This window comes from Musca domestica, unplaced genomic scaffold (genome assembly GCF_030504385.1).
Source record: "Musca domestica strain aabys unplaced genomic scaffold, Musca_domestica.polishedcontigs.V.1.1 4, whole genome shotgun sequence".
NCBI classification, from domain to species: Eukaryota; Metazoa; Arthropoda; class Insecta; order Diptera; family Muscidae; genus Musca; species Musca domestica.
The window spans coordinates 3627956-3645756 of NW_026712328.1; the positions used below are offsets into that span (position 1 = coordinate 3627956).

Sequence of the window (17801 nt, forward strand, 5' to 3'; positions counted from 1 at the left end):
TCCCATATATATCTTCGTCCGATTTGCCTTTTATTGTGCACCAAACGTGTAATATCAGCCCGAATTGTATGGAATTTTGCATATACACCCAAATTAGGCCTGAAAATATGTATGCCAAATTTGATCGAAATCGGTTCAGATAAAGCTATAGCTCCCATATATATTGTTCATCCGATTTGTTATTTTTGTCCTCCGCAGCCGTAATATGCACTATGCAACAACAATCTTTGGGGAAATATATCAAATACAGATCAAAAATACATTTGCTAAATTTTATCGAGATCGGTTCAGATTTGGATATAGCTCCCATATATAACTTCGTCCGATTTGCCTTTTATTGTGCACCAAACGTCTAATATTTGTCCAAATGGAATTTGGCACTTACGACCGAATTGAGTCTAGAAGCTAGTATGTCAAATTTGGTGAAGATCGGTTCAGATATACCTATAGCTCCCATATATATTATTCGTCCGATTTGTTATATTTCTTACCCACAACCGTAATATGCACTCCGTAACAACGATATTCAGGGAAACATATCAAATACAGCTCAGAAATATCTTTGCCAAATTTTATCGAGATCGGTTCAGATTTGGATATAGCTCCCACATATATATATATATATATATCTTTATTGTTATGTGGAGCTCTACTTAATTAGCAAAGTGGTGTAGGGTATCATAAAGTCGGCCCCACCCGACTTGAAGACTTTCTTTACTGGTTTTATTTAATTTTGTAGCCTCAAACATGTCTTTATTTATTATGCGCTTGACTTGGTGTCTACACGGCTATTTATATCCAACATCAAAATACCTCCGTAAAGATAAAGATGGAAAGAAAACGTATGGGAAATACACCATAAAAGACTCCCAAGAATCGTCAATATTCCTCGCACGAAGTATCCAAGAAGTAGACAACCACTTAAATTTCTTAGAAAAGAGAAATGAGAATATTCAACCTTTTATTTTTGTTGTTGGAGATGACAATTTAGAAGATAATGACTACAATTACTATGTTTATTTAGACCATGCATTGCTACATTTTGTAGATTTCCAGCGAGCACTAGATACTTGCTTCAAAAGCTTTTTCTTATTTAATTTAGAATTTCCCGGAGCATCCAATCAGTTCTGGATCTTTGTTCAAGAGTTCTTCTATGACATGAAATCAGCTCACACAAAAAAATTTTCAAAATACTAAATATTTTAAGTGATTTAAATTATACCGAACACTGATTTATATATAAATTATCTACATCATATTTAATTTTGTATTTGAATATAATTCAAACGCTTAAAGCGTCCTATAATTATGTACATTTTTAAATTTTATCACATTCATAGTTTATTAATTCATTATTCTAAGGAAATATTGAAATATATATTCATTGTCAAACCCGTAATGAATTATTTTTTAAGTCTTTAAATAAAAAATATTTCCTAAATGCCTAAAGTATTTGTATTTATATTGAATTTTGTAAAATTTAGAACGGCGTTTCTAAAGAGGAAAACAAAATTCAGTTCGATGTTAGGGCTTCATTGATTAAATGTAAATTATACATTAGTTTGATCCAGTTTATTCATTGAAGTTATGTAATTTTAATGAATGAATTACGTAAGTTTGATGAATACCTTTCATTGGAATGATGCAGAATATACATTATATAGAGATAATCGAACATCAATTTGAGTATATTTTTTCATCGAAAGGAAGAAATAATACACCAATTAAATGAACTTTTTCTTCAAGGTGATGACATTATTTCATTAAATTGATAAATATTTTTGATAAAAATTTGATGTAAAATTCTTCATTATAATGATGAAACGCGTTGTAAGCTCAAAATCGAAGAAACATTTCATCAAAGTAATGCCCAAAATCATCATATTGATGAATTTTTTTCTTTCAGTGTAAGATCATATATATCCTCTGATAAAGACATTGATCAAATATGCTTTCTCAAAAAATGACATCTCAGCGAACAGTTCTGTAAAAAAGACTAATACATACAGGGTGAGATAAAAAAAACTGAAACAAAGTCAAACGCCATAATTTTTACATCTTTTTTTAAATTTTATTGAATCAAAGCAAAAAATGTCGGAAGTAACATCAAAGTTTAAAATAAGTTTAGATTTGTTCGAATTTGTCACTTTTGACACGAATTATGGCCTTCAAACGTCCAATGAAACCGTCACAAACTGTCCGAATGTTGCTCTGCGATATTTTGGCCCATTCCCGACGAAGCGCTTGCTTGAGGTGATCGACACTTTGGTAGTTTTTACACAATAGTCCAACGGATTTTTTAACCGGAGATTTTGGTGGACATTGTGCGCTGGAAATGAAGCGAGGAACCTCATTTTCTAACCATTCTTGGGTGGCGCATGTTGAGTGCGATCGTGCTGAGTCCTGTTAGAATGTCCACGGTCTGCGGCCAAAATGTTTGCGTGCCCAAGGCTTTAATACACCCTCCAGAATATTTTTGCGATATTATTCTGCATTTATTCTGATGCCACGGTCGATTAGCTAATTTTTCAATATTTGCCGAATGGAATATTGCGATGTGTTTAGTTTACGAGCCAATTTTCGGCCACTGCGACGCCGGATTCGATCAAGTCGCTTCTTTACTTTCTGCTGATATACGTTCCGCGAATTATGAACGGCAATGGAAACCACTCCACCAATTTTATTTAATATGACTTTTCTGCACATTTGCAAAAAAAAAAAAAATATTTTTATTAACAAATATATTTGTTTATTATTTGCTTAAAATTGTTGTCATTGTTAGAATTGTATTGTTATATGTTTATTTAGCACCGTAATTATGTCTTTGCCATTATAGCGGTATGGTTTGGTTCTGATAAATATTTTGTTTTCTTCGATTAGACAAACAATAATTAAAAATAAAACGTATCTGCCTTTAAATAATTTGTATACCTGTGTTGGTGTTAAATGGATAAGACTTGCAAGGTGTTCTCGCTCTGGTGCCGATAAATATCGTTGCTGTTTAAATCTTCTCTCCAATTCATAAACCTAAAATATAAATAAGGTTCAGCATAGAAACCCCAACAGCAAACGCTACAAATTAGATATGAAAATTATATATATTAAAATTCTAATAAATTGTTTAATAATTACTTATGCAAAATCTCTTACCTGTTCGTATAACCCCACATGTAAGGGTTTTAAATTAAACAGTATTTTTCGACGGATTTTTTTTAATCTTCAAGTTCCTTCCAATTGTTGGAGGGTATTAAACTTATCTGTGTTTTACTCATTATTTAAGTTTACTCTGATAAACAACGTGTTGGATAAATGACGTTTGTATAATAAAACTCCGGCGTCTTGAAAGTTGTAGTATATAGCAACAAGGTAGGAGAAACTACCAACTGAGACTTTGGTGACAATTATTTAGTACAAGACATTTTTTATATTTCTTAGGAAAGCCACACAATTTTTTTAATATATTAGCCAATCCAACAAAGTTTTTATCATTGTGGGACGAAAAACAAAATGAACACTTGCGCCGGCTTATACACCTGTAAAGGCGCCAAGAAACGCATACGCCGATAAATTGCTCGTTGACTCTAAATGTATAAATTGGGAGGTGAGGTCATTATTTGAATGTAGATCTTTCTACTTGGATCAAATGATACCGGTATGTGGTAGATTTTTTTTTTATAAATCCATTGGCTCATGAAGTGGAAGTTAATGTAGTTGTGAAGTAGTAGGAGGTTGTTTTGCGGCAGTCGTTGTGAGTGAACGTGTTTTGTTAAGCTCTCGCGTATTACCCTAATTTTTAACGTAAACCGATATTACAACGTAAAACTAAACAGCAAAACTATTTAATATCGCCCTTTGAATATATCCATAATAATAATAATAGTAATAGCATTGTGGAGAAATTTGCAAACTAGAACAAACAAGCCAGCACTGTTCTATTAATAGACAAGGCACGGTCGACGAAGGGGTTTTCGTAGTAACAGGCAAAACCAACTGACATTGTTATGCTCCTTCTTTCATATAAAACAAAAGCATAACAAGTGGAGAAAAATGAAAATGTTTCTAAGTGCGGTTGTAAGATTTAGAAGATTTTCCAAAAGAATTTTAATTTTATTTAATTCTTTGGTTCCTCTTCTATTGAACTTACGATCTCGTCACTTGGATAAAAAAAATTATTGTCATAGAAGTTATTTTTAAAACAACTTCTGGGGAGAATATGCCAGAAAAAAGGGCACTGATGAGGATTGGTGGCTCTTTCCGAAACCTAGGTATACCCTGGCTTACCCCCTGGTCAGAACTGCCAATCAAATTTCAGGAAAAATCGTCATACTGCAGAACAAAATCTGCATAATCGGCACTTGTATTTTTAAAAATCGTCAAAAAAATCGGCAACATATAAATTATTAAATTAAATGATATTTTTGTTTTATAATAAAACAAAATTATTTCATTTCATCTAAAGGACAGAAAATAAATATTTTCAACTATGTGTTTCAATGAAAATAATAATCAACTCAGTTTTGTATAAAAATTGATTTTGATCGGGAAAATCTTTCTGTTTTTGGCTTATTTGAATTCCTAAATATTTTGCGATCATCTCCAAAAGCAAGAGGTCCCTCTGTATCTTCAAATTTACAGTCATCTATACGATTTGCTCGTCCACGATATTTGACTATATTCGACAACGAAATCAGCATAAAAAGCCAAAAGTTCGCCACTTGTGTATTTTGGATTTCGCCTGTAAGTTATTTTCAGCGTTTCGGTAGTATGGAAATGTTGGTATTTTTTCACACAAAAGTAGTGGTCCATTATACTCGCTGTTCTAAACCATAACTTCGTGTGAGATTTCGTGTCCTTTTGTTTCAATTTGTGATTTTATAACGGCTGCAAAATCAGGAACAGTTTTAGTTTTGGTCCATTTAAACCCCTAAATATATTGCGGACATCTTTAAAAACAATAGGCCTAGCCCTTCTAGACCTAACCCTACCCCTATGAAAATTTTCGTGATGATCGGACGTAATTGAAATCTGCATATAATAACCCCAACCAGTGTTGTATGTTGAAAAATATTACAAAATATACACTTCAATATTATAAGTCAAATTGAAAAAAAAAATCGCATGCAATAAAAAATGTGCAAAAAGTAAAACACAAAATGCTACAAAATTTTTATATTCACATCATTATTGAGATCTTTTTATGCGATTTTTTTAAATGTTATTCTTTTAAGCCAAAATTTTTCAAAATCCGAAAAGCGATACGTGAGATATAAGCATTCTAGATAACATCCCCTTCCTTTGTATATTCACATTGTATATATTTCGCTATATATATCCAATAAATTTACTATCGGCATCTACGTAACGGTCAGAATTGACCTTTTCGTCTATTTTTAATTTCGCCGGGATTAAAAATATTCGCGGTTTAATGGAAAATTTGACTTTTCTTTAACACAAATGTTATGGTCTATTTCACCCACTAAATATTATCCGATAACCATTCAAATTGGAAGGCTTCTGTCCAGCCCTAAGCTCTAGCGCCATGCTAACTTCTGATCTATAATTGCAACCTGTAGCGCAACTGCAAAATCAAGAAATTTTTCAGTTTTTGGTCCATTTCAACCCCTTAATATTATGCCATCATCTCCAATAGCAATAGGCTTTTATTCTGACCATAACCCGCCTACATTTTCAATTTCGTGAGGATTGGACCATAATTGCGACCTGTAGCGTGATTAAAAATTAACATTGACAGGAAAACATACGGACGGACGGACATGCATATCTAGATCGACTCAGCGCGACTCAGGAAGATTCATATATACTTTTCTATGTGGGAAACCAATATTTTGAGCTGTTACATAATTTTTGGCCCAATCAAACTTACAATACCCGCAAACATAGTGTTGTAGAGTATCATTAAAAATATAAGGTATTTCAATAATATATATATATATATATATATATATATATATATATATATATATATATATATATATATATATATATATATATATATATATATATATATATATATATATATATATATATATATATATATATATTTACATTTTATCAGGAGTTTTGTATGTGTATGTGTTTTTTTTTCTAATTGCGTTGCAATTTATATTTTCACATTTTAAGTAATACATTGCCAATTTTGGTATTAAAACAATTGGTGTTTTAATAAGGTAAACTTTAAAATTCTCAATTGAGATTCGTTCCTCGTTTGTAATGATTATTTGTACAAATTTACATGAAATTGAAAAAACTAAAATCCCCACTTTTTTATTTAGGATTTTTCCACTTTTTTTAAGTTTTCAAAAATTTCTTCAAAATTTAAAAACTTACACATGGATTGTATAGATTGGTTCTAAAATAAATTTAGGGAAATGTTTAAACATTTATGTAGAGATTATCCCGGTTGAGCCCCCAAATGTAGAGATTATTCCGGATGAGCCATCAAATGTAGAGATTATCCACTGTCCAGTCCTCAAATGTATTGATTATTTACCGACAAGTTGCCAAATAATGTAGGAGAAGACTTTGCTTTGATTTATACGTTTATTCAGTTCATTTAATTCATTGATTGTACATTTCTTACATTAAACTTATATACTTTGCACAACTTCGCGTCCGATCGACTTCTTGTTTCTTTGTCGTCTACTCTCTAACTAACTGTTCCGTCTGTCCAGTCTGTTTCTACTTCGACTTGTTTCATGTCCGTCGTTTCGTCCGTGTATCCTATCACTCTCATGTCTTATTAGGTGAACGTCAGTATTGGTCGACCACGGTTGATATCCTACATGTATGACAAATAATTATTTCTCTTATTTATTACTATTTCAGGATGAATACTCTGTTAAATGATTTCTGTGAAGACTTGTTTATGAAACAATATCTTTTATATATAAACAAAAATCAACTTCATTGTTTGTAAAAAAAATAGTGTCCATAAAGCCAGTTAAATGAATAGTATCTCATACAACGCCCTGTTTTATGAAATAACTTAAAATGTTAGAAAATTTGTGCTGATCGTTTAAATTTTCAAAATCTGAATTAATTAAAAAATCAATAACAAGTCAAAACTAAAAAAGTATAATAGAACAAAATTGAGTGAGAAAGATAAGCTGAACTATCTTCGTGGGAACGTTTTAAATGAAAATTTCCTATCCTTCAAAGTGCCAAACTACTTACATAACATCTATAAAAAGCGCTCTCATAAAACATAAATTATATGCAGACAAATTGATTAGAAAAAAACCAGAACTATCAATTAACATAAAATTTTAATAACAGTCCAACAAGCGCCTTAATCTTTATCGCAAACATGAGTTTTCCCAAAATTAATAATGGCTGAATGTTACACAGTTGAATATCTATGCCGATTACTGTAATTTGGAGTTTTTTTAACGTTTAATTCAACAAATGTTCGTTCCCGTGCCTTTTCCTAACTATACTTAAATTAATGCCTATGTGGAGAGTTATCATCAAAATGTAAAATGGTTCTCTCCCTAGTAGATACAATTTTTTAGCCAAATCTGTAAGATGGTTCTCTACCCCAATAGACACAATTTTGTAGCCAAATCAATTGATGAATGTAGTCAAGACCAAGATGGACCCTTCTCCGAAAATTGAAAATTTTATGCTAAGAGGTTTTCTACCCCCTTAGAAACAAAGATACCAAAAAAAGGATATTCGATATTCGGATAGCTTTAGCGACGTAAATCACCGGAATTGTTTCCAATATCGTATTTGAAGTTGGTAATGGGAATTACAACCCATGACTAATGTGACCATTTATATTTTTCGTCAGAGCGGGACGCCTGCGGAATTTTGTAAAAAAAAAAAATTATGCATTTAAAAGCAAATTTTATTCAAAAACGGAGAGAATACGTATAAATCTAATTTATGAAATTATTCTTACGTCTAAGTATTTGTTTTATATTTGTCAGCAGAGCAAATTAGTTTTAAAATATCGGGTCTAGTTTTCAAATAGGAATGGAGCTGATTACATTGTTTGTTGATGTTAGTCTTAGTAATTAAAATAGCTTTTAAAACTGTCACACTTAACTGCGTTTTTTCACTTGTCCATATTTTATTCATTAAGGAAAAAACTCTTTCGACAGGTGCGTTACTTCCAGGCATACATAAAACATACTCAATAATTGTGCGAAAGTTTGTGCAGTTGAGATTATTAGCACGGAAGTGTTTAAACAGCTCCACCCAACGGTCTTCAGTAGCAACATTCTCATCGTTCCAGCTTTTGATTTTTTCAACTGTGACGTAACTGGAAATAAGCGAAAACTCATCGAACACCTCCGTATCTTGGCTACTGCTAAGAAATCTTTGTGTGATCAGCAAATCCGTCACATTCTGTACGTCTTCCCAAGTAGGGACTTTTCTCAAATTTGACCATTCAAATACTGCTAGTTGTGCATTGAACTGGCACCACTGTTTCAAGTATTCTTTACTTGTCTTATAAAAATCCGCTGCCGCAGTTTTCACATTCTGCTCATCAACAGCAACGTCAGTTTCTTGTAATTTTACCAGTAGATTGCGGACGGAATGAGGAAGAAAAAACGAATTCTCTTTAAGTTCTAAGTTATCTCGGAGACGATTAATTTCATTCGCAGACTCTATTGCGGACACGTTTTGTCCCTCGATTTTCAACACGGCTTGATGAAAAATCGCTGTCTGTGCGTGCAAAAAATATAACCACAATTCAGAGCTGGGATTTTCGAAAAACGTTTTTAAAATAGTTGGGCATTTATCTATGCTCAGAAAATAGGTTTTCAAAGGCTGAAACATTTTTAAAATTCTCTCAAGCGCCGGCATTAGAGCAAGCCACCTTGTTTTACTGTAGCCCAACAGTTTCTGATACTCTGTGTCGGTGGAATCACAGAACTCTTTCAGAACTTCTACCCGAATGCTGTAGATGTAAAAGAATGAATAAATTTTCACAATGATGCATTCGAAGTCAACAGGGAGGCAATCTGCGCCTGTTTTGATAGCATTATGAATTATATGGGCTCTGTTCACGGATAAGTGAACATGTTTTTATAATAAAAGAGAATAGCGGGGCTACCTAGTGTAGATGAGAGGGATTTGTTAAACTGGGATCTTCTTAATACAGTCCACATGAAATAAGATAAGAAAATGTGGTGAGCAGACCTTCGAGTTAGAAATAAATAATACAGAATTTTCAATTGCTGCATGTGGAGCAATGGTGGAGTTAGATTATGGGATGTAATCTTTACTCAGACTGATAAGCAAGTGCAGCATGTTTGCTTGCCACATGTGAGATAGCTATGCGTGTGTATGACCTCCCCCTAAGGTTGGTATCTATCTCTCTCTCTCTCTCTCTCTCTCTCATTTACACTTAATTATAATTTAGGTTAAGTCATATTATCACAACTAGTTCATAAGAAATATTTTTAATAAATAAATTCAGTGTCTTACAAACGCTCAAACAGAAAAGACGTTGGGTCTTTTTATTGATCCCGGTTAAATTGGTCCACCGAGCCGGATCGGTAGAGGATAAATGTTGAAGAATTTACCTTAATATCGAGGAAATTCTGTTAGGCTAAAATTGGTCTTCAAGTGTGAAAAATTACCGAGCTAAAACTACAGCTGGAATTGTTCCCATACAGAAGAAATTTATAAGCCAAATAAAAGGATGCTGAGTCAGAAGGAGACTTCAGCACAGAAGACTGTGGTGGCGGTACACACCGAGGGGGCTTCATATTTGAAGTCTTCAGACAGAAGGGGTGAGGCATATCCCCAGGAGGACGAATCGATGAAATGGCCGCCAATGATGAAAAAAAAGGAAGAGGCTGCCACTCTTCTCGAAATGATGGGTACAATTATGGAAATAATGAGTACCTTAAAGACGGAAGAAGCCATAGAAGGCGTATTTGACTTTGCCAAAGAAAAACTTATGGACGCGGCAAGAGACGTAATATTGCATCCAGGCGTTCATAGGCGCTTTTTAGAGATGCTTCTAAAGAAGTCCAAACTAGCCACTGCTGTCAGAGCAAGTCAGCCGAATGGGACAGCGAGGCTGTATTTGGAAGATGTTAAGATCATTCTTAAAGTCACGCAGGATCTTAATGTGGAGACCAAAGAGAAAGTCCTTGGCTTGAAGAAACAAGTGGCCTGCATAACATCCAAATTGGACGTCGAGCGAGAGGGGCGCAAAGCAGCGGTAGCCGCAATGAGAAAAATGGAAGGTGATATTAAGGAAATGGAGTTTGCCTTGATTTCACAGAAAGATGAAAAAGAAGATGCCCTCAAATTTGTCTCCAAATTGAAGGAGGAAGTCGAAAATGCTGCGTGTGTAGCCGAGGATACTAAGGACAAATTACGAGCGGCTAACCAGGAGGCAGAACGCGAGGGCAAGGCGTTGAAGGCGGTAATAAGACAACTTAGTGATGAGTTGTCTTGTGCAAAAAGAGAACGACTTGCAGCTGCAACCGAACGTGACGGGTTGGCTGCAAATCTAGAAGCTAGTGAAGAAAAAGAATGAAGGATATTTCTGCTGGAGGCTGAAATATTGCAACCTAAGGGAGAGTTGCTCATATCGCAGAAAACATCCAAAATCGAGGCTGATGAATTGGCTGCAAAATTAGTGGTCAATATCAACGAAGAAATGATGGTTGATGGAGACCCAATTGCCAAAAAGGAATCAACTTTGGAAAAGGTAGATGAACAGCTCTCTGGAAAACTGGACACAGGGAGGTTGGAAGAAGTCGAAGATAAACTGTTTGCCAGCGAGATGAAAACTAAGAAGAAAAGCAATATGCGTCGCTGGAATGATAAAATGCTGCAAGACGGTCAAGTTGTGATGAAGATGCCTGGTGGAAGTGGTGCAGCGAATAAAATACAAGCCGAGGTGACAGAAAATTATGAACGCTGGAACGATAAACTGTCCAAGGTCGGTGAGACGGCGCTTCCAGAGAAGGATAGAAACTTTGGCTACAGAAAGAAGACGACAGATAAAAAGATTCGGTTTGGAAATTGAAGCCGGCAGATAAAGGAGGAGGGATGTTCAAGGGAGCCAGGCTGGAAAGATGGAGGAGTTACTTGTATTAGATCTATTTTATTGTTCATATTTGTAATTTTTATATTTTATATTTATTTTTGCCCCTGCCAAGAATGTTCACGGATAAGTGAACATGTTTTTATAATAAAAGAGAATAGCGGGGCTACCTAGTGTAGATGAGAGGGATTTGTTAAACTGGGATCTTCTTAATACAGTCCACATGAAATAAGATAGGAAAATGTGGTGAGCAGACCTTCGAGTTAGAAATAAATAATACAGAATTTTCAATTGCTGCATGTGTTATGGTGGAGTTAGATTATGGGATGTAATCTTTACTCAGACTGATAAGCAAGTGCAGCATGTTTGCTTGCCACATGTGAGATAGCTATGCGTGTGTATGACCTCCCCCTAAGGTTTATGGTGGCATGTTGCATATGCATGTGTACGGTTGGTATCTATCTCTCTCTCTCTCTCTCTCTCATTTACACTTAATTATAATTTAGGTTAAGTCATATTATCACAACTAGTTCATAAGAAATATTTTTAATAAATAAATTCAGTGTCTTACAAACGCTCAAACAGAAAAGACGTTGGGTCTTTTAATTGATACCGGTTTACAGGCTCCACACCCAATCCCAATGAGCTGCCTTCCGACGGATAGGTTCAATTTCGCGTAAACATTATTTATCCCTTTTCTATTCTTTCCTCCGAAATTGCAGTTTGTATTGTCTGCACAAAATGCCACAATTTTCTTATTCAAATCATTGCAAGATAATACTTCTTTCAAATAATCCACAATTATATCAGATGATTCGCCTGGCTGCTTTTGAAACTCTAAAATCCTGACTCTCACGCCTTCGTATGGTACAAAATAGCGAACTAAAACAGGGAATAATTTTATTGAGCCATGATTGGAAGCATCGGTTAATAAAGATATGCAGTGGGCTTCGTGAAGGTGTTCTTTCAATTCGTCCATCGCCATAGGTGCCAGCACATTTACAACTATAGCTTGTGATTTTGTACGGGCACATCTAAATTTTTGCTCAAAACATGTTTGTATTAGATTTGAAGCACAGTCATTCGAACGAAAACTGTGGTTTTCTTGCACTGTGTGGTACGCCCACGCACCCTCCGCTGCAGCTATATCCAAGTCTTTGGATGTCGCCAAATTTGTTCTTTTAAAAAAAGAAAGCATTGACGAGCTTGAAGCGACAGCTTGATCAGAAAGCTTGTGTTTTTCCGATTTTAAATGCTTCTCAATATCACTGGCACCACCATGTCCAACACTAAAATCAGTACCACATTTTTCACACGTAACGTCTGATTCACCACTTCTTTGTTTTATAAATGGATACTTATTTTGCAAAGAAATGTTAAAAGTACACTTGCGTTTAGGCATTATTGTAATGTTACAATCACTAACATTGAAAATAAATTGTTTGACTTTGCTCGCCTTCTCCGACTCCGCGATGAAAAGATACCAGAACAATTTAGAGCGTCTATGCTTAGGGTACTGACAGAGTGACAGAAACTTTTTCTGTTTTTATAAGCATTTTTAATTTAGTGATTTCCCTTGTTATGCTGGAGTTAATGTCAACGCCGTCGACGACGCCGAAAAAGTTGAAACAGATTGAACTTTTTCGGCGTCGAATTTCTTACGGCGTTAAGATTAACTGCTCTCATAAAATTTCATACGATTCAATTTTTTTTGACATTTGACGCCGTCGACGACGTCGACATTAACTCCAGCATTAGCATTACAAAATCTTTCGAGTTAATTTTAATGTTAATGTTGCTTGAAAAAAAACTATGCAAATAAATTATATGTTCACGGGGAAAAAAATAACTCATGTATTTTTCATCAATATCAATATCCAGTATTTTCGAAAGCGGGACATTTTTGCTCTCGCTGGGGACAGCGGGACAGATAACCTCAAAGCGGGACGTATGGTCACGTTACCCATGACAGAAAACTGTCTATGACGGTGTACGTCAGGCTATAAACACATGTATTTAGCATTTTGATGATTTTAGCGACGTTATTTGCCGAAATTGTTTTAAATTTCTTATTTGAAGGTCTAAACGGGTACCACAGCCTATGACAGAAATGTTGTGTATGTAGGTCCACGTCTTCGTATAGCCCCTATATACCGGTACCTCCCTTTTTTCGGCATTTTGATGATTTTAGCTACATAATTTATTGGAATTGTTTCAAATTTCGTATTTGACAATAATAATGAGTACTACAGTCTCTAACAGTATGTATAGTCCATATATAAGGGAACCTACGGGGTTTTCGATATTTTGCTGATGTTAGCGACTTTATTCACCGGAATTGTTTCAGGCTATGCTTGAAAATTACATATGCAGATCCACGTCATTGCATAGCTTGCATATAACGATTTCATTTAAAAGGTATTTTGAAGGATTTTTTATATACCCTCTACCTTGAAACCCTCCACCGTTTGTAACATCCCTAAATATTAATCGTAGGCCCCATAAAGTATATATATTCATAATCAATCTTAATCCATAATCCGTCTGTCTGTCCGTCTGTTTGTTGAAATCACGATACAACACACATTATTTGACGTAGAGCGTCAAAATTTAGCAAAACAATTTGTATTGTGTCTAGGATGGTTGGTATTGAAAATGAAATATATCGGTCCACGTTTGGTATAGTCCCCATATAACATATACCTCCCAATTTCTAGTATTTAGACGATTTTTGCCACATTTCTTTTCGGATTTGTCTGAAAATTGGTATTTGTGAGCCCTAATGGGTTCTAGCTCGGTTGGCGAAACATTGTATGTATAGGTTCACGTTGTTGTATAGCCCCATATAGCTGTATCTCCCGATATTTGATTTTTTGCCACATTTTCCCACGAATATGTCTAAAAATTTTTATTTTTCCTTTATCCTATGTGGTGGGTATTAAAAGTTCGGCCGGACGAACTTAATGTTTTTTACTTATTTCAATTTTCAAGTTCCTTCCAAGTGTTGAAGGGTATTAGAAGTTCGGCCCGGCCGGTTAATTGCTTTTTTACTAGTTTTGTTTTGACGATTTAAATGGTTTAGAGATTATTTACTAACTATTAAAAATTATTTATTATATTATTTAATAGTAATCGTACTTGCTGATGCTTACCTTGCAGAGTGATCCAATTTCTTTATTGTTGCTCCTGTAAGCATTAGCCTTTAAGGAGTATGTCATCAATCTCATTCAAAAACTTTGTGGAATGATCCCATGGAGGTGGGGGATCCGAGTTTATTCCACGCAGTTAAACGGTTGCCTCGTTACCATGAACCTTAAATAGGTGGGTATTAAATTTTTAATTCTGTTTCAAACCTCTCTAAATTTTCCTCGGAGATCCCATAAAGTATATATATTTCCGATCGGTAGAAAATTCTAAGTCGCTTTAAAGATGTCTGTCAATCAGTTGAAATCATGATACAGTCCACATCATGTGACGTACAACTTTAAAACTGAACACAATAGTTAATTTTAATAATTCCTGTCTATAATGTTATTAATATCAGAAATATTCCAAATATTGGATGGTACCGTTATATAAGGGCTATTCGAAGACGGGGACCTACATAAGTAATTTTTTATCACAGGTTGTAGTACCCATTGAGATCTTCCAATACGAATTTCTTCCGGCCTATAATGTCACTAAAATTATCAAAATACCGAATATTAAGAAGTGCCGTTACATGGCGGCTACACGAAAACGTGGACGGACATGACCCATTTAGGAGCTTAACCTGCCTACTTGCACAATACGAAAAAGCCGAATATCGGGAAGTACCGTTATATGGGGGCTATACGAAAACGTGGAGCGACATGGCCCATTCACGATCTTAACCTGTTTACTGGTAAACTATGAATGCATGCAAAATTTTAGTCTTCTATCTCAATTCGTTCGTAAGATAGCGTGATTACAACAGACAGGCGGACATCGCTACATCGTCTTAGAATTTTACGCTGAAGCAGAATTAATATACTTTGTAGGGTCTATTATGTGTATTTCGAGGACTTACAAACGGAATAACAAAGTTAAAATACCCTCCATCGAATGGTGGAGGGTATAAAAATAGAAGAGGACGAAATCTTATTATCATATGACGTTGTATCGGCATTTCCCAGAATACCTATACTTTTAGCTTTGAGGACAATAACAGAAAAATGGGACATTATTAAAACACATACACCAATTCCGAAGGACCTCTTCATTGAAATACTGACTCTTTGTATTAAAAAATCAATATATTTTTTGTATGATGAGGTGTGTGAGCAGACAAAATGATTTCCTATGGGATCTCCGGCGTGACTGATTATTGCTTATATCTTAATGGAGGAGTTATTTGACGCTACAATAGGGAAATTGATAACAAAACCAAAAAATATTGATAAAATGTGTTGACGACCTATTTTGCATTGCACAGTGGTCGACGTCGTATGGGAACAGCGGCCAAAAATACTTTCAGTGCAGATATCAATATGAATCTTTGGTTATGGTACCTTGATGGGATAAATATAAAAAATGTTACAAAATGGATATGATCGATTCATGTTTTGGCATGGTCCCCTTACAACGTACCTCCCGAATAAAGGTTATTTGCCCAATTCTTGTCACATTTCTACACCAAATTGTAATGTTATTTGACATTTTACGTTCTAAGGAGTTAAAAAATAATCTTACTGAAAATTATTTGGTACAGCCCGCCTTCAGGTAGAGTCTCCCTGTAAAGGTACCTCCAAAAATAGAAGCATTTGTTATACAAATCAAGCCCAAATTTGATTATTTTTTGTAAACAAAATAAAATAACAATTTAATGTAAAATTAAATCATAGTTAAAGTTTGCACAAATAATTTGTTTGACTTAAGGCCCTATTGAAATTGGAGATAATCGGTCAAAATTTAGGTATAGCTCCCATACATATATTCATCCAATTTGCCTTATATTATGACCAAACTTGTAATATAAGCAAAAATAGTATGGAATATACGACCAGATTGTACCTGAAATCGGTTCAGATATAGCTCCCATATATACTGTTCATCCGATTTGTTATTTTTGACCGCAGCCGTAATATGCACCTGTAACAACGATATTTGGGGAAATATATTAAATGCAGCTCAGAAATACCCTTTCTACATTTTATCGAGATCTGTAATATTTGGATATGGCTCAAATATATATCTTCGTCCGATTTGCCTTTTATTGTGCACCAAACGTGTAATATAAGCCTAAATCAAATTTAGATATAGCTCTCATATATCTATCCGATTTCAAGTTAATTGTGCACCAAATGGATAATACAAGCCCGAATTGCAAATGCCTCGACAAATTTAGTAGAAATCGATTCAGAAGAGGATATTCCTCCCATATATTAGTTCCTTTGGACTTTTAATTATACTAATTTTATACTTTTAATTAACTAAAAGCAAACTTAAGACTAGACTATCTGGACATAAGTCTAGTCAAAAAACGGACAAAACACTAAACAAAAGACACATTGCACGTTGACTGACTGAAAATACCAAATTTCAGATTTTCGTATTCTTGTTGTACGCATTTCCAATCCCACGTTATTTAAACCAGACCCAAAAACAGACAACAATAGCAAAATTTAAAACTTTAAGATCCGTCCATTCACACAAAAACAATTTTTAATAAATTTTGTATAATTTATTATACAAATTGTACCATATCTAGTACGGTTCAGTACAGCTTTAACACCTTAAACACATTTCAATAACCTTTAAACATCTGTACTCATACGCAAATAGTAATCAAACGCAACTCCATACAAATCAACACCTTGGGTACTCATACTTACGTGTTGATATAGGTTTTTAAGATGTTGATGTGGTCAATATTTTTGGTGTTATCCTTGTCATTATAGATCGAATCAATGTGAAACTTTTAAGGTTTTCCACGTTAAAAATGAATATTTGCCAGGTATGTGCTTGATCTGAGAGAAGATAACTGTTATTGACTTAGGAGGATGCACAAAAACTGGAAATTTCACCTTGCCAACGGCGCATCATAAGACGGTGTTTTTTAATTGAAACTTCAATACAATGATACCATGCGAAAGACAATGAAGCGATATCAACGCATTGAAGATCTTTGTAGGAAATTATTATAATATACACCAAGTCACATTTACGTCTGGTCTTCTTATTGTACAACATTTAATTCTTCTATCTTCCTTTATATCTATCGTATATCATAATATTATTATCAAACTTCGATTTGTTAACCCAAGTGACGAAATCGCAAGCGCAATAGAAGAGGAACCAAAGAATTATATAAAACTTAAATTATTTTTGACTTGTGTTATGAAGATCGAGACTGTTGACCCTTTATGGGAGTCGTTTCGAAGGAGTCGGCCAATATTGCTTATTTCAAATTTGAAATAAATCTGATATAAATATTACACCGTGCCAGATTTGGACTACTTCCTTCACTTTATGCTGAAATGTGCGTGCCGTACATGATATATTGAACCGAAGTATTGTTCATCAAATACTGTTAAAAATCGAACATTTATTTCCAATTTTATGCAAATAATTGTTATTCAAAAGTTCAAACTTTTACAGGAGAAGTACGAGAAAGCGTAGACCGAGAAATTCCACATTCACTTCGGATATCTGGGGGAGATAAAAACTTCAAAAAAATAAATAAACAAGTTTGAAAAGAATTGTTAACTTGTGTCGCAAGTTATGAGATTAAAAATTGTAACTC

The 17801-nt window shown here is 34.3% G+C and overlaps 1 protein-coding gene across 3 annotated transcripts in view; it reads right to left on the minus strand.

Moving 5' to 3' along the window:
* Window positions 1-17801, minus strand: part of LOC131804155 (homeobox protein Nkx-2.5) — a 576057-nt gene that overhangs the window by 145839 nt on the left and 412417 nt on the right. For all 3 annotated transcript variants that reach the window (XM_059126614.1, XM_059126611.1, XM_059126613.1), the window contains one exon: window positions 2932-3027. In XM_059126614.1, coding sequence (XP_058982597.1) covers window positions 2932-3027 — 96 coding nt within the window. The remainder of the gene's footprint in view (window positions 1-2931; window positions 3028-17801) is intronic.